This window comes from Phocoena sinus, chromosome 5 (assembly GCF_008692025.1).
Source record: "Phocoena sinus isolate mPhoSin1 chromosome 5, mPhoSin1.pri, whole genome shotgun sequence".
In the NCBI taxonomy this organism is placed as follows: Eukaryota; Metazoa; Chordata; class Mammalia; order Artiodactyla; family Phocoenidae; genus Phocoena; species Phocoena sinus.
This window is the reverse complement of record NC_045767.1, coordinates 87,539,160-87,566,436: the sequence shown is the minus strand read 5'-3', so window position 1 is coordinate 87,566,436 and position 27,277 is coordinate 87,539,160. Positions and strand designations below refer to the sequence as shown.

Below are 27,277 nucleotides of genomic sequence, written 5' to 3'. Positions count from 1 at the left end.
TCTTCAACATTTCTAGTTCCTGAGAGTCAGTTTAGTGGCAAATCCAGCAGGGATGAGCCGGGGGCTCCAGGAGGTGGTACAGCCCCAGACTGGGAGCATGTTTTCCCGTTCCACAGGTGACCTGGGGCCGATCTGGTGGCCTGCTCGTGCCCTAACCTGTTGACCTGCAGGGTCCCACAGGAAAGGGTGTGCTTTTATGCAACTGCTGTTCCTGTGAGCCTGGCCCTGCTCTCCTGCTTGAGTCCTCTTCTGACCTCTAGGGCCAAATACCCAAAATAGTTCTTTCCATGTGTACTCATGTGCGTGTACACACACACACACACACACACACACACACGTCTCCCTTTCTCTCTAAAACTGGTAAGTTGAGAGCCATCTCTGTCAGGTCATCACAGAAGCCCCCCATTTTGTTGGTATTCATGGTGGTCGTGCAGGTTACCTTGGCAACATGTACATTGTTTTTTGGCTTTTATTGTACAGTCAGTACTACATATTTTCTGTTTTGAGTTTTGTAACTTTGTATGTAACATTTTAGGTAATATTGTGTGTGTACTTTGTAGTGTAGAGGAAAGAATTGTGTTGAATAAACCTAGGATTAGAGTGCCAAAAAAAAAAAAAAAAAGGACTTTTTTGCCCACAGAGATATATGTAGGTAGAACTCTAGATGGTGCTACAAATCTGCAAATCAGAATTTCAGCCAGGAAAGAAGACTTACTGGTCCAGGTGGAATAATTCTGAGGGGACAATTAGAATATCTATACTTAAAAACTATGATAAAAGAAGAGAATTCATTTGCTCTTTGTGATTGCATTCTTAAAAATACTCAGGTGAAGTAGTATAAAATATTAGTATTTTCAGGACACTAAAAATATTTTGCAAACCATAAGAAAATATGTAGTATCTACAACTTCAGTAGTTCTTTCCCCAGTAATTTGGAAAGTATTTGCTAAGGATAAATTTGTAATGTTTAATTATATGAACAAAATCACATTTATCACATAAATATATTTATAGTTATAAAGATTTTACAATAGCCAGGACATGGAAACAACCTAAATGTCCAATGACAGATGAATGGATACAGAAGATGTGGTACATATATACAATGAAATATTACTCAGCCATAAAATGGAATGAAATTGGGTCATTTGTAGAGATGTGGATGGATCCAGAGTCTGTCATACAGAGTGAAGTAAGCCAGGAAGAGAAAAACAAGTATAGTATATTAACGCATATATGTGGAATCTAGAAAAATGGTACAGATGAACCTATTTGCAGGGCAGGAATAGAGATGTAGACATAGAGAATGGACATGTGGACACAGTGGGGTAAGGGGAGGGTGGCGCGAATTGGGAGATTAGGATTGACATATATACACTACCATGTGTAAAATAGTTACCTAGTGGGAACATGCTATAAAGCACAGGAAGCTCAGCTCGGTGCTCTGTGACAACCTAGGTGGGTATTCGATGGGGGGACCAGGGAGGTCCAAGAGGGAGGGGATATAGGTATACATACAGCTGATTCACTTCACTGTACAGCAGAAACTAACACAACATTGTTAAGCAATTATACTCCAACTAAAAAAAAAAAATTTGAGAGTAGGGGTTTTAAATACCAGCAGTATATTTAAAATTTTACACATTTAGCTATGTAAATAATGGGTACTCATTTTCTTCTTATGAAAACTCCATCTGAAAATGGAGTGCACTGAAATGTGTAACTCTTGACAAGTTTTCTTGGAAAAAGTCATTTAGTTATTATAATAACAATATTCACATATGTTTCAGGTATATTAAATTTCTTATCACATCTAACCTCTTTAGATTGCAGATGCATTCTTTTCAGCATCTTTCATATCTACCTTCATAGCACCTTGCAAGGTGCTCGGCAGTGTAGTAAGTTTTCAGTACATATTGTTGACAGGCTCTTTATTTTGCTTTCATACAGAAATAATTTCCTTTTGAATAGCTTACATATTAATTTTTCAGAAATTTTGCTGTGAAGTATAACACAGAAAAGAACACAGGAGACAAAGGTACAGACCAATACATTGTCACAGAGTGAATAGCCATGTAATTACCACCTAGTCAAGAAATAGTACACTGCCAGCATCCCAGAAAACAGTAACCTAGACTTCTAACTCTATACTCTACATCTAATTGTGTTTGAATATTACAGAAATGAAATCATAAGGTATATATTATTGTGTAACTTTTCATTTGTGAGAATTATCTATGTTTCTGCACGCATCTGAAGTTCTTTTACTTAAAATGCTGTGGAATGTTTTATTATGTAAAAATACCACAAGGTATGGTATTTTGTGGTAATACTTTTTTGTGTGTGTGAAAACTTTGCTGTCTTCACAGTCATTAAGACTATTTCCTAAATTATCTTCTAAAACTTTATTATTTTTCCTTTTACATTAAGATCTATGATCCTCCTATAGTAGAATGCCATGTAGGGACCAAGTATCATTATTGTTTTTCATAGAGATATCCAATTCAGTCATTGGGCATATACTTTCATTTAGCAAACTGCCTTTCAGGACCCCAACTCAAAGCATGTTGGGTTTATCAACCACCTTTACCCAGTGTGGGCCCTGGATTCCAATTTTTTATGCTGTTGCCCTGATACTGTCAGATGCCCTACTCAGCTTTAGCATACTTTTCAGAAATAGCAGCTCCAAATGGCAGGCTAACCCAACTTCTTTGAGTTTATCTTCACCGAGATCTTGGCCCTGAAATTTTTATCTTGTTATCTCTATGACCTCGTCAACAGAATCTCTATTGATTTTACCCATCTTTCCTACTATAATTATCAGAAGTGTTGGTCTGAATTCCTTAGTCCATCATTACAGGAAATGCCAGACCCATGTATTTTTTTTTTAAAGTGTTTATTGAATTTGTTTGCTTCTGTTTTATGTTTTGTTTTTTTGGCCCCGAGGCATGTGGGATCTTAGCTCCCTGACCACATCTCGAACCCGCACTCCCTGCATTGGAAGGCGAAGTCTTAACTACTGGACCATCAGGGAAGTCCCAGACCCATGTATTTTAAAAAAAATTTTATTGGAGTATAGTTGATTTACAATGTTGTGTTAGTTTCAGGTGTACAGCAAAGTGAATCAGTTATACATATATCCACTCTTTCTTAGATTATTTTCCCATATAGGTCATTACAGAGTATTGAGTAGATTTCCCTGTGCTGTACACTAGGTCCTTATTAGTTATTTATTTTATATATAGTAGTATGTATATGTTAGTCTCAATCTCCCAATTTATTCCTCATCCCCCTTCACCCATAGTAACCATAAATTTGGTTTCTACTTCTGTGACTCCATTTCTGTTTTGTAAATAAGTTCATTTGTTCCATTTTTTTTAAGATTCCACATATAAGTGATATCATATGATATTTCTTTCTCTGTCTGATTTACTTCACTCAGTATGACAATCTCTAGGTTCATCCATGTTGCAGCAAACGGCATTATTTTGGTTTTTTTATGGCTGAGTAATATTCCATTATATCTATGTACCACATCTTCTTTATCTATTCCTCTGTCAATGGACATTTAGGTCCATGTCAGTCACATATATTTTTAAAAAATTAATCTTGATTTCACTACTCACTATCTGGGTGACCTTTGACAAGTAACAAACTCCTTGAAGTTCAATTTCCTCATTTGTAAAATGGGAGTGGCAAAATTTATCTCATAGAATTGTTGAAAAAATTAATATGAAAGGTGTATAGAAGCTTGGAAGATGCAATATAAGACTGATAGTATACCTTCAATGAATGGCAGCTATTATCTTTGTTATATTAGTGATGATAATAATTATTAAGATGATGATGGAAACAGTAAGAGTTCTAAGTACCTCTGTCTACCACATTGCCCTATTTTCCTAATCTAAGTGGTATAAAGTTAATCTCACAACATTTATTTTAAGTGAATCAATATAGTCTTCAAGTAATGATTGCTCCCAGTTTTTAGATTTGCTTAAGACATACTTTTAATAATTTATCCTTGATTTTTTTTTTTTACCCAGAATTTTGTCAGACTCAGTGGCAAATGATTTTCAATAACAACTTTTCTCTTTGCGAAGACCTAGAGGGGTGGGATAGGGAGGGTGGGAGGGAGGCTCAAGAGGGAGGGGATATGGGGATATATGTATGCATATGGCTGATTCACTTTGTTGTACAACAGAAACTAACACAGTATTGTGAAGCAATTATACTCCAATAAATATCTATTATAAAAAATAAACTGTGTTATCTCCACTCTTGTATTCCTCTCATCTTATGATTCATCAAAATTTCATAAACATTAGCTATAATGCTGCACACAGTTTCATTTGTAAGTACTCTTAGTACCTAGGAATGTAATTCATCTTACAAAAGACTGAAACCTATTGAACAGCAGCTTGGTCTCTTACAGTCTTTTTATTAATGTTAGACTTCAGTTCACTATGTTACAAGGGTTGGCAAGGAAAGTCAATCTTCTTTCAACTTTCCTTAGTCTGAACAGAGTATATAATGAAGTTATAGTTTTAGCAAAAAAAATTACCAATGCACAAGAAACGGTGTTTTATCTAGAGGATTTATAGGAAGTGGGCGGGCACTCAAGTATCAGAATATTTGAATTTGATACATATACATCACTTTTTAATTTTTTTTAAATTTTTGGCCATGCTTCAGGGCATGTGGGATCTTAGTTCCCTGACCAGGGATTGAACCCATGCCCCTTGCATTGGAGGCACGGAGTCTTAACCACTGGACCACCAGGGAAGTCCTACATCACTTATTGACTAACAGACCTATTGACTAGGTTAATAGGTTACCCAGGTTACTTGAGAATATGAAGGTAGCTTCCTAGTGATGGACTCATGCATCCTATAGATAGGGAATACTGTAGCTTCCATTCTAAGTTAACTACATGACATCTTGGTCAAAAAAATACACCATGAGTTTGATAAATATGAAGTAATTCCCTAGACCTGGATCATGATCGACTATTGATAAAACTGAGCTTCTGGTTTTGCTATTTTGAGAACCAGGTCCTGTTAGATGTATGCTTATTAAGAAACAGTGTCCTGAAAAAGGCCACTGTTACCTCACTAGATGAGCTAAACCAAATATTATTGTAAATGCAAAAGAAAATAGTATAAGAGCCAAATACTATGTAGGAATAAACAAGCAATAAAGAGAAAGGAGAAGAGGTACTTGCTTCCTGTTCCAGACAATGAACCTGTAAGTGCTTATTGAGAACCTGGAATGTATGAAAAATTAGTAAAATACATAAACCCTGCACTTTAGGATCTTATCATCTTCTTGGGGAAACAAGTATGGCACAAATAGAACGATAAATAGTAATTAGTTGTTGTGAGGTATGTGCAATTTTATGACAGAAAATATTAAAATTAATGTGGACCAGAGTTATTGCAGATTTGGTGGCTTTGAAGGATTTTGAAAATTTTGAAAAGAAATATATTTGGATGCAAATGTCATGATAATGTTTGTGGAGAAATATAAACCCAGGAAGAGGAAGTGCTGTCATGAGATGGATAATTCCAGCTGCTACAGAGCATTTCATTAATTCTTATCCAAGTTTGTTAAGACACTGAGACTTCATAACTGAATTGAAACTGGGACATGCAGCCTATGGGAAATGTATTGGAACACATGTGCATTCTATAATATACTCATTTATGATGCGTTCAACCAGATCATTAACATATAGCATGACATATTGTGATTTTCCATTACAATTGACAGGACTTTTGTGGTTATGGGACCAAGGGGAGAAAAAGTGCATAAGTACTGAAATTTTAGGCTTTGTTCAAGATGGAAGAAAGGCTTATACTGTTTCAGCAGCAACACTGTTTATCCGTGGAAAGTTGAAGAACCACGTCATTCAGTAGTTGCTATTTTTGACATTAGAAGCAAATCAAAAGAAAAAAGAGATGAATATGAAATGATTGATATCTAATATAAATATTTTATATACATCAGCTTCAAATCTTTAAGTCTTGTTTTAAAAAGATAAATTGACAGTAAATGTCATATAACATCTCTATGAGTCACGGATCATATTTCTATTAGCTGTTTCAACAAATATTGGGTTGGCCAAAAGGTTCATTTGGTTTTTTCCATAAGATGGCTCTAGTAGCACTTAGTTGTCTTTAACTTCATTCAAAACAGTTTTGTTAGATTGTATGTGACAGCTGTCATATCAGCATGCATTTAAAAAAAGACTTCAAAATTGGTGAATTTTTGTGTAGCCATTTTAATATTGAAGATGGAAGAAAAAAAGCAACATTTTCGGCATATTATGCTTTATTATTTCAAGAAAGGTAAAAACACAACCAAAACACAAAAAAAGATTTGTGCAGTGTATGGAGAAGGTGTTGTGACTGATCGAATGTGTCAAAAGTGGTTTGTGAAGTTTTGTGCTGGAGATTTCTCGCTGGACAATGCTCCACGGTCAGGTAGACCAGCTGAAGTTGATAGCAATCAAATCAAGACATTAATTGAGAGCAATCAACATTATACCATGTGGGAGATAGCCGACATAAAACATCCAAATCAAGCCTTGAAAACCATTTGTACCAGCTCAGTTATGTTAATCGCTTTGATGTTTGGGTTCCACATAAGTTAAGTGAAAAAAACCTTCTTGACCGTATTTCCTCATGCGATTCTTTACTTAAACGTAATGAAAACGTTCCGTTTTTAAAGCAAATTGTGACGGGTGATGAAAAGTGGATACTGTACAATAATGTGGAATGGAAGAGATCATGGGGCAAGCGAAATGAACCACCACCAACCACACCAAAGACCAGTCTTCATCCAAAGAAGGTGATGTTGTGTATATGGTAGGATTGGAAGGGAGTCCTCTATTATGAGCTCCTTCCGGGAAACCAAATGATTAATTCCAGCAAGTACTGTTTCCAGTTAGACCAACTGAAAGCAGCACTCTACGAAAAGCATCCAGAATTAGTCAACAGAGAACGCATAATCTTCCATCAGGATATTGCAAGACCACATGTTTCCTGGATGACCAGTCAAAAACAGTTAGAGCTTGGGTGGGAAGTTCTGATTCATCCGCCATATTCACCAGACATTGCACCTTCAGATTTCCATTTATTTTGGTGCACGTTCAGATTTCCTTTTATTTTGGTCTTTACAAAATTCTCTTAATGGAAAAAATTTCAATTCCCTGGAAGACTGTAAAAGGCACCTGGAACAGTTCTTTGTTCAAAAAGATAAGAAGTTTTAGGAAGATGGAATTATGAAGTTGCCTGAAAAATGGCAGAAGGTAGTGGAACAAAGGGTGAATATGTTGTTCAATAAAGTTCTTGGTGAAAATTTAAAATGTGCCTTTTATTTTTACTTAAAAACTATAGGCAATTTTTGGCCAACCCAATAAATTTCTGAATCTCAGGGAGTTAGTTTATTTTGACTTTGTGCAAAGTCCAAAGGTGGTATGCTTGAAGGGCAGGTAGCATTTCTTAGAGTGGTGATTACATCTGTTTTGGAGACTTGAATTTTTTTCTAGGAATTTTTTCACTTGATATAAATTTAAAATTTTATTTGCAATAAAATAGTTACTTTCCAACTTGTTTTATAAGGCCAACATAACCTTGATTATAAAACTTAACAATGACATTAAAAGACAATAAAATTATGTCATTCTTTTTCAGAAGCATGGATGCAAAAATCCTAAACAAAATAAGATATGAAACCCAGTGACACAAAAAATGTATATTTTATTTGCAATCAAGTTGGGGTTATTCTAGAAATACAAGGTTGGTTTAACATTTAAATATCAATCAATGTAATTCACAATATTGGTCAGATAAAAGTAGAAAAATGATATGATTATCCCAATAAATGCAAAAAAAAGCATTTGGTCAAATTCAAAATTCATTTATCATAAAAATTAGCAAACTAAAAGTAAAAGAAAACTTCTTTAATCTGATAAAATGATAGCAAACATCCTATTTAATGGTGAAACACTGAAAGCTTTTCCCTGAAATTAGGAACAAGAGAAGGATGCCAGCTATCAACCCTTTCTATTCAACAGTGTACTAGAGTTCTATAATGTAAGGCAATCAATCAACCAAGCAACCAAAAAAAAAGAAAATATAATCGATGGAAAGGAAATAATAATACTGTTTTTACTTGAAGATGTAGGTGTATGCTAAAAATCTAAAATAATATACAAATAGAGGGCTTCCCTGGTGGTGCAGTGGTTAAGAATCTGCCTGCCAATGCAGGGGACACGGGTTTGAGCCCTGGTCCAGGAAGATCCCACATGCCGCGGAGCAACTGGGCACGTGCGCCACAACTACTGAACCTGCTCTCTAGAGCCTGTGAGCCACAACTACTGAAGCCCACGGGCCTAGAGCCCATGCTCTGCAACAAGAGAAGCCAGAGCAATGAGAAGCCCGCACACTGCAACGAAGAGCAGCCCCCGCTCGATGCAACTAGAGAAAGCCCGCGTGAAGCAAGGAAGACCCAACACATACAAAAATAAATAAATAAAATAAATAAATTAAAAATATATATATATACAAATAGAAAAAATAAAATTAATAAATGAATTAAGTTTTCTCAATACAAGGTCAATAGACAAAAGTCAATTGTATTCTATGTCAGCAATAAATATAACACGAAATTTAAGGAATAATACCATTTACACCAGGATAGAATAAATCAAATACATGAGACTGAACCTAGGAGAACATGTATAAGACTTCTATTTAGACACTTGTGAAACACTATTGAGAGAAATTAAAGAAAATCTAAATAAATGAAAGAATGTACCAAGTTCACAGATTGGAAGCTTCAATATATTAAGAAGTCAATTCGTCCCCAATTGATCTATAGGTTCAATGCTATATCAATAAAAGTCTAGAGATTTCTTTTTGGAAATTGATCAATGTTAAAATTTATAAGTAAAGGCAATGGACTAAAAATAGCCAAAATAATTTAGAAAAAGGAAAACAAATATGGGCTTACATACCAGATATCAAGTGTGAACAGAGAAAAACAAGTGTTTTCTACAAGGATTAAGTCATAACCCACTACATTCGCTGACCTACTGCAATCTGAGAAGAAATTAAGAGGATGACAGGATGAGGCTGTCTAGATAAACATCTCCAGAAGAATTTTAATAACCCCGGATTCCTGCATCTTCCCATACATAGAAAAGCACTAAAATCACTGACTTGAGATATCTGTTCTTTGTGATAGCAGTACACTTTTACCAAGATGTATGCTTGATTGCATGTATTTCCCAGCCAAAAATCATATATAAACTGGTTTCTCCCCTACCTCTTTGCAGCAGTTTCCTCAGAGCTAACTGAGTGGCTAGTCCTCAGTAAGACCTTGAATACAACTTAAACTCACAACTCTTATGTTGTGTGTTTTTCTTTAAGTTGACACAAGACATTCTATAACTTCAATAACTAAGGTGGTGTGATATGGCACAGTAATAAAAAAATAAATCAAAGAAACAATAAAAAATTCAGAAAGAGACCTGCATTTGATTTATACTTGATTTATAACAGAGGTGACTTTGCAGGGCAGTAGATAAAGAATTGCACATGCATGATTTCAATAAGATGTACAGGGTCAATTAATAGTCATATGGAAAAAAATGCTCCTACTTCATAATATACACACAAATGAATGCAATGTGAATTGGTGACTTAAATGCAGATGGTAACACATTAAAGTTTTTAAAATAAAACATACAAGTATATCTTTATAAAAGGCAAGGAATTCTTCAACAAACTACATATATATACACATAAAATACTAACCTTGAAAGAAAATATTGACAAATTTTAAACTAAAATTAAGAAATTCTGTTTTTTAAAAGTCACCAATAACTCGTTCCACTTCCAGCAATGGTGAAATTTCTTATATCAAGCCCTTCTAGAGTTAATAGTTATAAACTTTGGAAAAAATATAAAAACCATATGAAGGCAGTACAGAGTGACAAAAAACTGATAAAAACTGTCTCAGAGTCAATTCATGAAGGGAAGGGACCGTACTGGGCAAGATTTACATACATATGGTTTCTTGCCAGAGGGCACTGGCCAGTCCAGGTGATGTAGAGGAGCTAAAAAGTTAAGCAGAAAGCCACAGTCTCACTGGCTTTAAGAGTCAGAACACAAAAATTGGGGTTGCAGCATGGCTGAAAAGTGAAATATGTAAAATAATGATCACAATGATCATTCTCACTGGTAATTAGGGAAATGAAAATATAAACTGCAATTAAATAGAATTTCATTATATCAAAATGATGGCAATATTAGTTATGTTAAAATCGGTACTTTGTGGAAAGTCTTTTGTCAGAAACTTCTACATAGTTACAGATGGTTTCAGTTGAGGAGGAAGAAGCCAGAATGACGGAATTGGTCAAACACAAGAGTTAGGATTATCCTGATTTACCACAAAGCTGTTTCTTGGGTGTGCATTTTAAGTGACTAGTCCAAGACTAGGCTATTACTTTTTCTAAATAGCCAAGTCAAGGAAGTTTGTCACCCCCTGGATGACTCCTATCTTGAAACCATAGAAATACGACAGTCATTAACGCTAGTTGGACAAGTTTCATCTTATTTGTTCTCTATATTTCAGCCAGCCCATAAAAACAAACCAACCAACACTGGATGTAGCACATAAACCTGTGAAACACTGATCATCTTAAAATCTACACCAGAAGGCCCTTATTTTTATTACCACTATCATCATTGCCATCATCAATCACTACCCTTGTCCCTGACATCACCACCACAATCAGAACATTATGTTCAGGTAAATGGGATTTTATTTGGGAGATTAAGTCTATAAAAGCTAACAGGTTGCTACAGAGTATTTTCTAGTTTTTTGCTAATTGGTTGCTTTTTATAATTTAGATTTTTGTTTCTGGACCCATGCTATTATTTCTGAGGTCTAGAGGCCCTGTAAAGTCTCTGGGAAAGTTTCAGAAATTTGGAAAAAGAATAATCAAAGTTCAGCAAAATTTTGTCTACTTTTTAAAAATAATCACTCATAAGATACTACCATTTTTGTTCTCTAATAGTGTAATTAAAACCATATTTTCTAGCTTGAATGTCTTTTAGAAATAATTTAAAAACCTGAATGCCATTATAGATTTTTAGAATAATGTACTTTATAACACAGATCCTAAATTAGCACTTGACAAACTGCAGTGGGCCCACAAAACTTAATAGATTTTCAAGTGAGTTCCTTTCCACTGACTCTTGGCTTTCCTCGAGTTCCAGAAGAAAGTTGGTGGTGGAGGCCATTTGCTTCATTTGATCATTAGTTTCTTTGTTCCTTATTCACAAGCCTCTCCCTAATAATTTAAAGTCCTCTATGAAAAAAAAAAAGGTTTATCTTTACAGAATTTGAGGAATTTTGTTTTGGAATTTTTTTTAACACTCTTCACTGTATAACAGAAATCAGGTTAATCCAATTCAAATGGTTGGAAATGAAGTTTTAATAAATTAAAACTACTGTTTGTAATACTTTGCAGTTTAACTGCTAATGCAGTATCAGAATGTGGCTATAGGGAAGTCTGATCTAGGAAATGATACCTGGTATGGGCTGTAGGAGATAAATTACAGTGAGATTGATGTTTTAAAATTGTGGGGCTTCCCTGGTGGCGCAGTGGTTGAAAGTCCGCCTGCCGATGCAGGGGACACGGGTTCGTGCCTCGGCCCGGGAAGATCCCACATGCCGCGGAGCGACTAGGCCTGTGAGCCATGGCCGCTGAGCCTGCACGTCCGGAGCCTGTGCTCCGCAACGCGAGAGGCCACGACAGTGAGAGCCCCGTGTACCGCAAAATAATAATAATAATAATAATAAAATAACTTTATTCACAAAATGTCCTTATTTATAGTGCTCTGAGTTTTCCAAATCAAACCCTCATAAAGAAGCCCTGTCAGCATGTTAGTGAGGACCAGTAGCTTAATTAGCTATCCTTCCAAAATATAGTTTGCATTTAACATTGTTTCTTCTTCTGGGGGAACAGTGACTTAGTGGAAAGGAGTGATGCAAAAGGTAGAACTGCAGGCATCCTGGCTTGAGCAGGAAGTGTGTGGATGAGAATTTACTCTTGAATTTCTCTATATGATCAACTATCTACAATTTCAGATACAAGGCTGGACGAGCTTATATTTCCTGAAGTTAAATTAGTTGAACTGGGCTTCTTGAAGTAAAAATAAACACTCAAACTCTGTTGTAAAGGTTGTTTGAAGTCATTTTGGAAGATGGGTTTACTCTAGGATTCTGGCTTAGGAGCTAACACAATCTTTGTTAATACTGACAGTAACTAGAGTTGGATGAAAGCTAGGGGAATCTCTCATTCAAGTGGTAGTAAATTAATTTCCCTGTCTGAGTATATCCATTGAATATTAATTTTGAGATAAAGATATGGAGGGACTTGAGGTCACTTTCTATTTTAAAATTTTCTAAGTATTTCTTTATTTCACAGGGAAGACTTACTATTACCAAGGTGATTTTCATATTTCTGGAGTCATATACAATGATAATTGTGAAAAAGCAGTTTCACAAGTCAGCACAGATCTGAGAAAATATATTGAGACTATGGTAAGTCAGAGATTTATCTTACTAATTTTACTATAAATTTGATTGAAACATGTGGTGGCTTTGTTTTTTTCTCTTGACAGATGTCTGATGCATTTCAAAATTCTGGTGTATACAGAGTATATCAACTCTCAAGTCATCAAACTTCTGTAAGTACAAATTCATTCAAGATCTTATGGAACAAAAAAATAATTAAAAAGAAAGATCTTATGGAATGAGAAGTAGGTAATATGTCATATCAGCTCCAGTTTTAAATAACAACAACAGCAAGAAACAGAAAGAGAGATAGAGGGAGCAAAAGAGAAGGAAGGAAGGGAGGAAAGAAGGGAAGAAGGAAGGAAGGAAGGGAGGAAGGAAAGAAGGGAGGAAGGGAGGGAGGGAGGGAAGGGATAAAGAGCTCCCCATAAATTAAAGTATCACTGTATTTAACAAATTTTTATTCAGTGTAGGAAGTGTTCTGTACATATCTTTAATCTCTGTACTTGAAGGAGAATTGTAAGGTTTTTGGTGGCAGTCAGTCCTAATTGATTTCTATGATAAAAGATAACTGTAACTATGCAAAACAAGGAGTCTGATCTGATTGTTTTGCTACCTATATACTAGCCACCTCTTCTCCCATCCATACCCATCTGGCCATATCTTTCCTAAAATAATCCTCTTTTGGTCTCTTTAATAATTACCATCACTGTAATGCCTGTGAACAAAAGTGAATCTTTTGAGATAACATTTGTCTAAATATGTATTGTAAGTGTGCTTGATGGTGGTAGTGGTGAGGGCTGCAGGGAGACAGGTATCACAGGGCATAGGGGATGAGTGATAAAAGGAGGGACACCTGTAATTTGGTAACTGCCAATATCTATTCTGGGGAAGTCTGAACTCTCCAAACAAAACAAAACAAAAAATCCAGCTAGCCAACCAATGGACCAACCAATCTACTTACCTACAGACAATATCTTTTGAATGCTTCCTGGCCCTGCATTTAAGTTCTCATTTATCTCTTTCTCTAAAATTATTAGAAAATATCTGTACAAGAACACTTTTTACTGTATTATTATAAAATCTCAAGTCAATTATTTGTTGGTCAGTTTCTCAAATGTGTTTGAAATATTCTGATTTCTAGTTTGTGGTTCATATCCTCTTTCATGAACAATACCTCTTAGCCAGTTAAATTTTTAGGGACCATTGCACTTTATTTATACTGAGACAATATCTGTGTATTTTTTTAATATGTATGTGAAGGCAATATAATAATTAAAATGTGGCAAATCCAATGTGTTCATGAAACATCTAAAAAATCAAGAAACAACACACTAGAACATTTCTGTTGCTTCTAGTTCTTATCCCAATGGTTCAAGTGTACAGTTACAGTTGACATTCAAGTTTCCTCCAGCAAAAAAGAACAGCATGAGGACTAAAATCAAGGCTATCTTACATCTGATGTTGAAGGACAACATGGCATCTTGGAATGCAGTTCCCACTTCCATCGAACTTATAGGTATTTCACTTATTTTCTACTACTTAACTATCTAAACTATTAAAAAAAAGTACTGGAAAAAAAAAATGAACCAAGAGTTTCAGGAATTTGCTTAGGAAAAACTAGTCTTCCCAACTGTGGCACTCCTACCATTGAGGTGGTAGTGGAGAAGGCAGTGCTATAGAATCTGTCTGCACAGTGACAGAAATAAGTGTTAAGCTACAGGTATGCTTGTGAGTTTGGAAGGGTTGGCTGTAATGGATGGAAAGGGGGTGAACAATAATAATTGAAGCATTATTCCTCCCTACTTCTACTTTTGTCAGGAACTCATAGGAAACAGACAGGGTTTTCTTGATCATTAAGCGTGAAGACTGCAGAAGTCAGTGTGAAGTTGAGGACGGGGGTTCTCATTGTTTCTTGTGGAAGAATGGAAGTAATACTATTAAAGACAAAATCTGTCTGAAATAATTCCCTAGAAAACAAGGGAAGAAAATGATAGGATTTTGCCCCAGTACAGAAAGTAAAGTTTGTAAACATTCAAAGGTCCTACGAAGTTCTTCAAATGTTAAATTGGATTGTTAAAAGGTCTATTAGGTGATAAGCTTGTGTTTCCAGAGCCGTTTTGTGCTTCTTCCAGACTGACAGTTGATCCAGAAGCTCTGATGGCTGCCAGCTGCCAGTTACAGCTCTTTTGCCTCAGAACATAGTCCCTGTCACCAATGGGCCACTCATGAGAAGTGAGTTTGAGGTAGAGGTTCTGAAAGGAGCGATACGATTCCTTTGTGGGTAGTCATTGGGAAAGAAGGCTGTACAAGTTACTGCCCCTCTGTATCCCAGGGATTCAGAGTCAGCACTTTCCGATGTGTCTTTTTTTAGTTCTCTCTTCTCTTTCTCTCTAAAGCCTCTTCCCAATAGAAAAGAGACTTGAATTTAAGTTAAATTCTCAAAATTTCATAATTCAGTCTTAGTAATGAGATGACTTCTAAAGAGCAGGATAGGTCTAATGAAATATAATTTGAATTGGGTTTTTTCTTTAAAATATAGATAACTACATTTCAGAGTAATGAGAATTATCATAGGGAAAAAAAAATCCAAAGATTATGCCCAGTGCCATTTTTAGTAAGAGTGTCAGCTTCTTACTTCACTAAATATTTTACTTCAACCATCAAAAAACTGAGAGCTTTGCTTTTTTATTTCCTTTTCCCTTTTCCTATACTACCTGGTAGAGATGCGGAGAGATGGCCAAAATATAACAAGTAGAAGTGAGAGGGGTTGATAGACAATACATGAACTAGTCTGAATAGTTAAATGTTGGGAGTAATTGGGTTAGGAAACTTAGTCCTCGGGCTGAAGAGAATTGCTTGGTGATATTTTATCAACCTTATGTTTTTATTTTAATTTCAGAAATCAGCAAGGCTAATGCTGAAATGCTTACCAATAACTGTAAGTTTAGAAACTTTATTATAAATTTAACACATTCAAAAATAGTTCCCCATCATTTTGCTAAAAAGGATCTAGAAGTACTTAATGCTGGAAATCTATAGTAGTTTTTCAAAATTATTGGATATACCACATATCTATCTGGCATTTCTTTTTGAAAAACACTGACCATTTATAATGGGTTGTCCAAAAGGGTGAAATGAGAACTGTTTCCAAAGAATGGAATCATGAAGAATATCATGTCTGAATTAGTTTTTTAAAAAAAGTGGGGGGGACCTTGAAGATGGCGGAAGAGTAAGACGCGGAGATCGCCTTCCTCCCCACGGATACACCAGAAATACATCCACACGTGGAACAACTCCTACAGAACTCCTACTGAAGGCTGGCAGAAGACCTCAGACCTCCCAAAAGGCAAGAAACTCCCCACGTAACTGGGTAGGGCAAAAGAAAAAACAGAGACAAAAGAATAAGGACGGCACCTGCACCAGTGGGAGGGAGCTGTGAAGGAGGAAAAGTTTCCACACACTAGGAAGCCCCTCCGCGGGCGGAGACTGCGGGAGGCGGAGGGGGGGAGTTTCGGGACCGTGGAGTAGTGCACAGCGACGGGTGCGGAGGGCAAAGCAGGGAGACTCCTGCACAGACGATCGGTGCCGACCAGCACTCACCAACCCGAGAGGCTTGCTGCTCACCCACCGGGGCGGGCGGGGCTGCGAGCTGAGGCTCGGGTTTTTGTTTTGGACGGAGCTCAGGGAGAGGACTGGGGTTGGCGGCTTGAACATAGCCTGAAGGGGTTAGTGCACCACGACTAGCCGGGAGGGAGTTCGGGGAAAAGCCTGCACCGGCCGAAGAGGCAAGAGACTTTTTCTTCCCTCTTTGTTTCCTGGTGCGCGAGGAGAGGGGTTTAAGAGCGCTGCTTAAAGGAACTCCAGAGACGGGCGCGAGCCGCGGCTAAAAGCGCGAACCCCAGAGACGGGCGCGAGCCGCGGCTGAGGGCGCGAGCCCCCGAGACGGGCGCGAGCCGCGGCTGAAAGCGCAAACCCCAGAGACAGGCGCGAGCCGCGGCTAAAACCGCGGACCCAAGAGCCGGGCGGGAGACGCTAAGGCTGCTGCTGCCGCCACCAAGGGGCCTGTGTGCGAGCACAGGTCACTCTCCGCGCCCCTCTTCCGCGGAGCCTGTGCAGCCCGCCACTGCCAGGTTCCCGGGATCCAGGGACAACTTCCCCGGGACAACGCACGGCGGGCCTCAGGCTGGTGCAACGTCACGCCGGCCTCTGCCGCAACGTCACGCTGCCTCTGCAGCCGCAGGCCCGCCCCGCACGCAGTGCCCCTCCTTCCCCCATCCCCCAACCCCCGGCCTGAGTGAGCCGGAGGCCCCGAATCAGCGGCTCCTTTAACCCCGTCCTGTCTGAGCGAAAAAACAGACGCCCTCCAGCGACCTACACGCAGAGGCAGGGCCAAATCCAAAGCTGAGCTCCTGTGAGCTGTGAGAACAAAGAGAAAGGGAAATCTCTCCCAGCAGCCACAGAAGCAGCGGATTAAAGCTCCACAATCAACTTGATATACCCTGCATCTGTGGAATACCTGAATAGACAAGGAATGATCCCAAATTGAAGAGGTGGAATTTAGGAGCGAGATCTATGATTTTTTTCCCTTTTCCTCTTTTTGTGAATGTGTACGTGTATGCTTCTGTGTGAGATCCTGTCTGTATACTCTTGCTTCCACCATTTGTCCTAGGGCTCTATCCGTCCATGACTTTTTTTTAAAAATTCTTTTTCTTAATAATTAAGTTTAATTGTAATAACTTTATTATACTTTACCTTCGTTCTTTCTTTCTTTCCTTCCTTCCTTCCCTCCTTTAGACAACGAATCACCCCAAATTGAGGAGGTGGTCTCAGGGAGCAGGATTTATGATTTTTCCCCCTTTACCTCTTTTTGTGAAGGTGTATGTGTATGCTTCTGTGTAAGATTTTCTCTGTATAGCTTTGCTTCCAACATTTGTCCTAAGGTTCTATCCGTCCCTTTTTTTTTTTTCTAAATATTTTTTAATTCAATAACTATATTATACTTTATTTTATTTTTACTGTATCATCTTTCTTTCTGTCTTTTTTCCTTCTTTCCCTCCTTCCTTCCTTCCTCCCTCCCTCCCTCCCTCCTTTCTTTCCTTCTTTGCTTCTTTCTTCCTTCCTTCCTTTCCTCCTTTCCTTCTTTCTTTACTCATACTTCTACTAATTCTCCCTACTTTTTCTCCCTTTTATTCTGAGCTGTGTGGATGAAAGGCTCTTGGTGCTCCAGCCAGGAGTCAGGGCTCTGCCTCTGAGGTAGGAGAGCCAACTTCAGGACACTGGTCAACAAGAGACCTCCCAGCTCCACATAATATTAAACGGTGGAAATATCCCAGAGACCTCCATCTTAACACCAGCACCCAGCTTCACTCAACGACCAGCAAGCCACAGTGCTGGACAACCTATGCCAAACAACTAGCAAAACAGGAACACAACCCCACCCATTAGCAGAGAGGCTGCCTAAAATCATAATAAGGCCACAGACACCCCAAAACACACCACCAGACGTGAACCTGCCCACTAGAGAGACAAGATCCAGCCTCATCCAGCACAACACAGGCACTAGTCCCCTCCACCAGGAAGCCTACACAACCCACTGAAACAACCTTAGCCACTGGAGACAGACATCAAAAACAACGGGAACTACGAAAGTGCAGCCTGCAAAAAGGAGACCCCAAACACAGTAAGATAAGCAAAATGAGAAGACAGAAAAACACACAGCAGATGAAGGAGCAAGATAAAAACCCACCAGACCTAACAAATGAAGAGGAAATAGGCAATCTACCTGAAAAAGAATTCAGAATAATGATAGTAAGGATGATCCGAAATCTTGGAAGTAGAATGGACAAAATGCAAGAAACAGTTAACAAGGACCTACAAGAACTAAAGATGAAACAAGCAACGATGAACAATGCAATAAATGAAATTAAAATCACTCTAGATAGGATCAATAGCAGAATAACTGAGGCAGAAGAACGGATAAGTGACCTGGAAGATAAAGTAGTGGAAATAACTACTGCAGAGCAGAATAAAGAAAAAAGAATGAAAAGAACTGAGGACAGTCTCAGAGACCTCTGGGACAACATGAAACGCACCAACATTCGAATTATAGGGGTTCCAGAAGAAGAAGAGAAAAAGAAAGGGACTGAGAAAATATTTGAAGAGATTATAGTTGAAAACTTCCCTAATATGGGAAAGGAAATAGTTAATCAAGTCCAGGAAGCACAGAGGGTCCCATACAGGATAAATACAAGGAGAAACACGCCAAGACACATATTAATCAAACTGTCAAAAATTAAATACAAAGAAAGCATATTAAAAGCAGCAAGGGAAAAACAACAAATAACACACAAGGGAATCCCCATAAGGTTAACAGCTGATCTCTCAGCAGAAACCCTACAAGCCAGAAGGGAGTGGCAGGACATACTGAAAGTGCTGAAGGAGAATAGCCTGCAACCAAGACTACTCTACCCAGCAAGGATCTCATTCACATTTGATGGAGAAATTAAAACCTTTACAGACAAGCAAAAGCTGAGAGAGTTCAGCACCACCAAACCAGCTTTACAACAAATGCTAAAGGAACTTCTCTAGACACGAAACACAAGAGAAGGAAATGACCTATAGTAGCGAACCCAAAACAATATATAAAATGGAAATAGGAACATACATATCGATAATTACCTTAAATGTAAATGGACTAAATGCTCCCACCAAAAGACACAGATTGGCTGAATGGATACAAAAACAAGACCCTTATATATGCTGTCTACAAGAGACCCACTTCAGAACTAGAGACACATACAGACTGAAAGTAAGGGGATGGAAAAAGATATTCCATGCAAATGGAAACCAAAAGAAAGCTGGAGTAGCAATTCTCATATCAGACAAAATAGACTTTAAAATAAGGACTATTAAAAGGGACAAAGAAGGACACTACATAATGATCAAGGGATCGATCCAAGAAGAAGATATAACAATTGTAAATATTTATGCACCCAACATAGGAGCACCTCAATACATAAGGCAAATACTAACAACCATAAAAGGGGAGATCAACAGTAACACATTCATAGTAGGGGACTTTAACACCCCACTTTCACCCATGGACAGATCATCCAAAATGAAAATAAATAAGGAAACACAAGCTTTAAATGATACATTAAACAAGATGGACTTAATTGATATTTATAGGACACTCCATCCAAAAACAACAGAATACACATTTTTCTCAAGTGCTCATGGAACATTCTCCAGGATAGATCATATCTTGGGTCACAAATCAAGCCTTGGTAAATTTAAGAAAACTGAAATTGTATCAAGTATCTTTTCCGACCACAACGCCATGAGACTAGATATCAATTACAGGAAAAGATCTGTAAAAAATACAAACACATGGAGGCTAAACAATACACTACTTAATAATGAAGTGATCACTGAAGAAATCAAAGAGGAAATAAAAAAATACCTAGAAACAAATGACAATGGAGACACAACGACCCAAAACCTATGGGATGCAGCAAAAGCAGTTCTAAGGGGGAAGTTTATAGCAATACAAGCCCACCTTAAGAAGCATGAAACATCTCGAATAAACAACCTAACCTTGCACCTCAAGCAATTAGAGAAAGAAGAACAAAAAAACCCCAAAGCTAGCAGAAGGAAAGAAATCATAAAAATCAGATCAGAAATAAATGAAAAAGAAATGAAGGAAACAATAGCAAAGATCAATAAAACTAAAAGCTGGTTCTTTGAGAAGATAAACAAAATAGATAAACCACTAGCCAGACTCATCAAGAAAAAAAGGGAGAAGACTCAAATCAATAGAATTAGAAATGAAAAAGGAGAAGTAACAACTGACACTGCAGAAATAAAAAAAATCATGAGAGATTACTACAAGCAACACTATGCCAATAAAAGGGACAATCTGGAAGAAATGGACAAATTCTTAGAAATGCACAACCTGCCGAGACTGAATCAGGAAGAAATAGAAAATATGAACAGACCAATCACAAGCACTGAAATTGAAACTGTGATTAAAAACCTTCCAACAAACAAAAGCCCAGGACCAGATGGCTTCACAGGTGAATTCTATCAAATGTTTAGAGAAGAGCTAACACCTATCCTTCTCAAACTCTTCCAAAATATAGCAGAGGGAGGAACACTCCCAAATTCCTTCTACGAAGCCACCATCACCTTGATACCAAAACCAGACAAGGATGTCACAAAGAAAGAAAACTACAGGCCAATATCACTGATGAACATAGATGCAAAAATCCTCAACAAAATACTAGCAAACAGAATCCAACAGCACATTAAAAGGATCATACACCATGATCAAGTGGGGTTTATTCCAGGAATGCAAGGATTCTTCAATATACGCAAATCTATCAATGTGATAAACCATATTAACAAATTGAAGGAGAAAAACCATATGATCATCTCAATAGATGCAGAGAAAGCTTTCGACAAAATTCAACACCCATTTATGATAAAAACCCTCCAGAAAGTAGGCATAGAGGGAACTTTCCTAAACATAATAAAAGCCATATATGACAAGCCCACAGCAAACATCATCCTCAATGGTGAAAAACTGAAAGCATTTCCACTAAGATCAGGAACAAGACAAGGTTGCCCACTCTCACCACTCTTATTCTACATAGTTTTGGAAGTTTTAGCCACAGCAATCAGAGAAGAAAAGGAAATAAAAGATATCCAAATCGGAAAAGAAGAAGTAAAGCTGTCAGTGTTTGCAGATGACATGATACTATACATAGAGAATCCTAAAGATGCTACCAGAAAACTACTAGAGCTAATCAATGAATTTGGTAAAGTAGCAGGATACAAAATTAATGCACAGAAATCTCTGGCATTCCTATATACTAATGATGAAAAATCTGAAAGTGAAATCAAGAAAACACTCCCATTTACCATTGCAACAAAAAGAATAAAATATCTAGGAATAAACCTACCTAAGGATAAGAAAGACCTGTATGCAGAAAATTATAAGACACTGATGAAAGAAATTAAAGATGATACAAATAGATGGAGAGATATACCATGTTCTTGGATGGGAAGAATCAACATTGTGAAAATGACTCTACTACCCAAAGCAATCTACAGATTCAATGCAATCCCTATCAAACTACCACTGGCATTTTTCACAGAACTAGAACAAAAAATTTCCCAATTTGTATGGAAACACAAAAGACCCCGAATAGCCAAAGCAATCTTGAGAACGAAAAAAGGAGCTGGAGGAATAAGGCTCCCTGACTTCAGACTATATTACAAAGCAACAGTAATCAAGACAGTATGGTACTGGCACAAAAACAGAAAGATAGATCAGTGGAACAGGATAGAAAGCCCAGAGATAAACCCACGCACATATGGACACCTTATCTTTGATAAAGGAGGCAGGAATGTACAGTGGAGAAAGGACAGCCTCTTCAATAAATGGTGCTGGGAAAACTGGACAGGTACATGTAAAAGTATGAGATTAGATCACTCCCTAACACCATACACAAAAATAAGCTCAAAATGGATTAAAGACCTAAATGTAAGGCCAGAAACTATCAAACTCTTAGAAGAAAACATAGGAAGAACACTCTATGACATAAATCACAGCAAGATCCTTTCTGACCCACCTCCTAGAGTAATGGAAATAAAAACAAAAATAAACAAATGGGACCTAATGAAACTTCAAAGCTTTTGCACAGCAAAGGAAACCATAACCAAGACCAAAAGACAACCCTCAGAATGGGAGAAAACATTTGCAAATGAAGCAACTGACAAAGGATTAATCTCCAAAATTTACAAGCAGCTCGTGCAGCTCAATAACAAAAAAACAAACAACCCCATCCAAAAATGGGCAGAAGACCTAAATAGACATTTCTCCAAAGAAGATATACAGAATGCCAACAAACACATGAAAGAATGCTCAACATCATTAATCATTAGAGAAATGCAAATCAAAACTACAATGAGATATCATCTCACACCAGTCAGAATGGCCATCATCAAAAAATCTAGAAACAATAAATGCTGGAGAGGGTGTGGAGAAAAGGGACACTCTTGCACTGCTGGTGGGAATGTGAATTGGTTCAGCCACTATGGAGAACAGTATGGAGGTTCCTTAGAAAACTACAAATAGAATTACCATATGACCCAGCAATCCCACTACTTGGCATATACCCTGAGAAAACCAAAATTCAAAAAGAGTCATGTACCAAAATGTTCATTGCAGCTCTATTTACAATAGCCAGGACATGGAAACAACCTAAGCGCCCATCATCGGATGAATGGATAAAGAAGATGTGGCACATATACACAATGGACTATTATTCAGCCTTAAAAAGAAATGAAATTGAGCTATTTGTAATGAGATGGATAGACCTAGAATCTGTCATACAGAGTGAAGTAAGTCAGAAAGAAAAAGACAAATACCGTATGCTAACACATATATATGGAATTTAAGGGAAAAAAATGTCATGAAGAACCTAGGGGTAAGATAGGAATAAAGACGCAGACCTACTGGAGAACGGACTTGAGGGTATGGGGAGGGGGAGGGGTGAGTTTTGACAGGGCGAGAGAGAGTCATGGACATATACACACTAACAAACGTAGTAAGGTAGATAGCTGGGGGGAAGCAGCCGCAAGGCACAGGGATATTAGCTCGGTGCTTTGTGACAGCCTGGAAGGGTGGGATGGGGAGAGTGGGAGGGAGGGAGACGCAAGAGGGAAGACATAGGGGAACATATGTATATGTATAGCTGATTCACTTTGTTATAAAGCAGAAACTAACACACCATTGTAAAGCAATTATACCCCAATAAAGATGTTTAAAAAAATAAATAAAAAAAAAATAAAAAAAAAAAATAAAAAAAGTGAAGGAAGAACGAACAACTTAGGATAATAAGAAAATGCAAAACTAGGCTATATCAAATATATTTATTATAAGGTAAATAATAGTTCTGTACCTTTTAAGCAAATTCTCTTTAGAGTATCATGAGGCCTACAGTGTGATACATACATGTATTCATTCGTTCAGTGGATATTTATGAAGTATCTGTTGTCTACATGGGGCTTTACAGATAGCATTGCATATGCTATACAAGATACAGACCTTAATGAAGCAAAGTCTCCACCTTCAAGAATTATGCAATGTACTTGGGGAGACTAGAGTTATAACAGATAGATACAACAAAAATCAGTAGTTGAAAAATGCTTGAAACTGGAAAAGAGGAAAAGTAAAAGTCACCCAAACAAGAATGGAATGGGCTATCATGATAAGGGTACATTCCAGGAAAGAAACAACATTGATTAGGAGATGCTGGACAATCATTGAAGGGTTTCAAATAATGTTTTAAAATATATTTCTTAAAAAATATAATGAAAGATACATGCTCTTATATAAATAAATCCTTTCTTCAGGTTGTGGGGGACGACTGACCAATAGTATCACAGCAGGCAACCGAATTGTGAATGGGGAAAATGCCCTGACGGGGGCCTGGCCATGGCAGGCAAGCATGCAGTGGAAAGGCCAACACCACTGTGGTGTTTCTCTGATCAGCAGTAGGTGGCTCCTATCTGCAGCTCACTGCTTTGCTAAGTAAGTTTGAAAGTCTGACTAAATGCAGGATTCTGGTTGCAGGCCTATTTGGGAGGTCTGTGGGGTTAACCTAAATGTGTAAGGTTCTGCCAAGACCATATGAAATTTACAACCACTTACATAATTGAAGGGCAGCAAAGACATTTAAATTGGGCAACTAAGGGAAAAGTGAATGGAAGCAATTAACATTTTCCAAATAGGGGCTTTGGCCTGATGTTAAGTACTTTACTTACACCATTTTATTTAATCATAACAATAATTCCGTATGAAAGGTATACTTTAACCTATTTAAAGATGAGGAAACTAGGGTTTAGAAATGGTGATGTAACTTGACCAAGATCATACAGCTCTTAAATAAAAGAAACTGAGTGTGAACTTGGGTATGTCTGACTCCAGTTACAGGGTGCTTATTTGTCTTACCCTCTGGGGGTTTACAATCTAGTTGAAGAAATTTAAACGTGATATATTAAAGGTATAAGGCAGCACAGTGTAGTAAGTGTCACATGCACAACACAGATAGCACGTGCTATGGAAACTTGGTGAAGAAAGAGAACACAATCTAGCTGAGGTATTCAGTTGTAAGATTTGATCTAGACTCTAAAGATATAAGCTTTGATTGATTGGGGTAGGTAGATCAGAAAAAAATAATATGCATTTCGAGTTGGAAAAATAGCCTTCTTCAAATGTGTTGAGATGGAGCAACACAAGTTGTATTCTATGGACAGCAAACAGAAAGAACTATTTGAAGTAGAGAAGATTTGTAAAAGGAAACATTAGAAAATATGCTTAGAAAATGTAGTTTTATTCATTGGGGACACCTCTAAATGACAAGATGCTTACTTACTGGAGAAACACAGCTAATGAATGTGTGGAGTCACTGAAGATTTCAGAAGGAGAGAAGGACTGAAGAGGGTCACAGTTACATGAAGGTCTTGAAACCTTAAAAAAAAAAAGGCACCTGACATTTTGAGGAAGTGACAATAGTTAAATAGGATCTTAGGGCCTAAACTGGGAAAGAATCTCAGGGGAACTGGAGAAACTGGTCAGAAAATCTAAATTAGAAGCCAAGATGCATTGACTTGGTAAACATAATGGGGTGATTGGGTGAGAACAGATTGCAATTGTTTATGTATGCAGACGGATGCCCAGAGCCTGCCACAGGCTCCTGCAGCCCAGGGTATATGACAGTATGAGTGATTCTGGACTCCATCCACTGAGACTGCTTATATGATTCTTACCCAACTCAAATGCATAGAAACCAGATGGGGCTGAACTAGCAGGAGACATCAGTGACTCTAGTTAGGAGGACTTGAAGAAGGCTGACAGCTGTAATAGTCCTTAGCACTATTTTTATGTGTCTGTAGCATTTATGACATCCCCACATCAAAGACATTTTAAAAATAAGAATTTAAGTGCTTTATAGTGTTGTTTGGGAAACTCACACCTTAAAGTGATAAGATAATCACTGTGAATACCGTTTTGGCCCCCAAACTGAGTGTATTTTAATTAAATTGTGTCCTCCAGGAAAAATAATTCAGAAGATTGGACTGCCAACTTTGTAACTATAGTAAATAAACCATATATGACACAGAAAGTCCAAAACATTCTTTTTCATGAAAATTATAGCAGAGCTGGGGTTCATGATGATATTGCCCTGTGCAGCTTGCTGAAGAAGTCTCTTTTACAAAGTACATTCATAGGATTTGTTTTTCTGAAGCCAAAATGAAGCTCTCAGAAAATGACAGTGTTGTAGTTACAGAATGGGGAACACTTTATATAAATGGTAAGTTTTTCTGTAAATATGTAATAGCTTCATAAGAATAATTATTTAATCAATCAATCAATCAATCATTCTTTCACACAATTAACCAGTCCATAAATATACTGAAAAGAAAACCAAGTGATGGGACCAAAGGCATGGTGTTGTCTTCAATTTCTAAAATATCTCTGGGAATAAGAATTGGAAAATTTGGAATTTATGTGTGAGGCAGCCAGCTCTAATAAACATTAGAAAGAAAGCAATCTAGCCTGGGACTGGTCTGGCTCTTGGTGACCAAGAGAATCTGCTTTATTCCATAGATGTTCTTTGTCTCAAAAAACAAGGTTAAGATCTCCATGATATGCAGAATTTATTGCCCTTAGGTTCTCTTCCAGTGATACTTCAGCAGGCTTTTTTGAAGATTACTGATAACATAGTTTGCAATGCTCCACATGCATTGTCTGGCTTGGCAACTGATACAATGCTGTGTGCTGGATTTATGTCAGGAGAAGCTGATGCCTGTCAAATACTTCTAGATACATTATCAAATCATTTTTTCCGAAGTACTAATTCAATGGAAGTTTTTATCACCATAATTTTTTTTGTCTTAATGATTTTCACAGAGTAGCTTCTTATTTCAATCCACATAACAAACATTTATTAATCTCATTAATGTACCAGAACCCAGCTCATAAGCTGGAGATGCAGTGGTGAACACAATCCCTGTTCTCATGGAGTTTTCAGTCTAGGAATCCATAGTTACAAGGTAATAAAATAAATTTGGCCCTATTTTCTGGGCAACCTGCAGAACTAGAATGCTTGCCTCTCTCTTATCAGGAGATGCAGCAGGAGGCTTTACAGGTGCACATGTCATGCATTCCTGAGAGGCTTCATCATGGAGCCTCTGAGTCACTTTCTCCAGAGTTAAGTTTGGACTCATTAAAAAGTCAGCTTCTAGTCTTCCCAATCCACTCCAGTCCAGCTGTAGGTAATATACTCTGGTTTGTAGTTGCCCTGGGTTTTGAAGAAATTCAAGAGTCCCACGGTTCTAAGCCCAAAGAGGGTGGATTGTCTCACTGCCTAGGGGCTGTTGACAACTCCAGAGGAGAGATAGAAAGAAATGTTTCAGGACAAGAAACATTTTTTTTCTCTTTTTATTCTAGAATGATTCTGGTGGACCACTAGCTTATCCCAACTCTAGGAATATCTGGCAACTTGTTGGAATAGTAAGCTGGGGTGAAGAATGTGGGAAAAAGAATAAACCAGGTGTCTATACTTGAGTGACTGCTTATCGTGGATGGATTACCTCCAAGACTGCACTCTGA

At 37.6% G+C, this 27,277-nt stretch overlaps 1 protein-coding gene across 1 annotated transcript; it reads left to right on the top strand.

Moving 5' to 3' along the window:
* Nucleotides 1-52: 52 nt before the first annotated feature.
* On the top strand, nucleotides 53-27,277 carry TMPRSS11B (transmembrane serine protease 11B). Its single transcript, XM_032631988.1, is given in 11 exon segments — nucleotides 53-116; nucleotides 12,503-12,618; nucleotides 12,699-12,730; nucleotides 12,732-12,764; nucleotides 13,950-14,110; nucleotides 15,494-15,532; nucleotides 24,016-24,193; nucleotides 25,718-25,845; nucleotides 25,848-25,976; nucleotides 26,336-26,476; nucleotides 27,114-27,277. Coding segments are annotated over 11 exon segments (1,185 nt in total).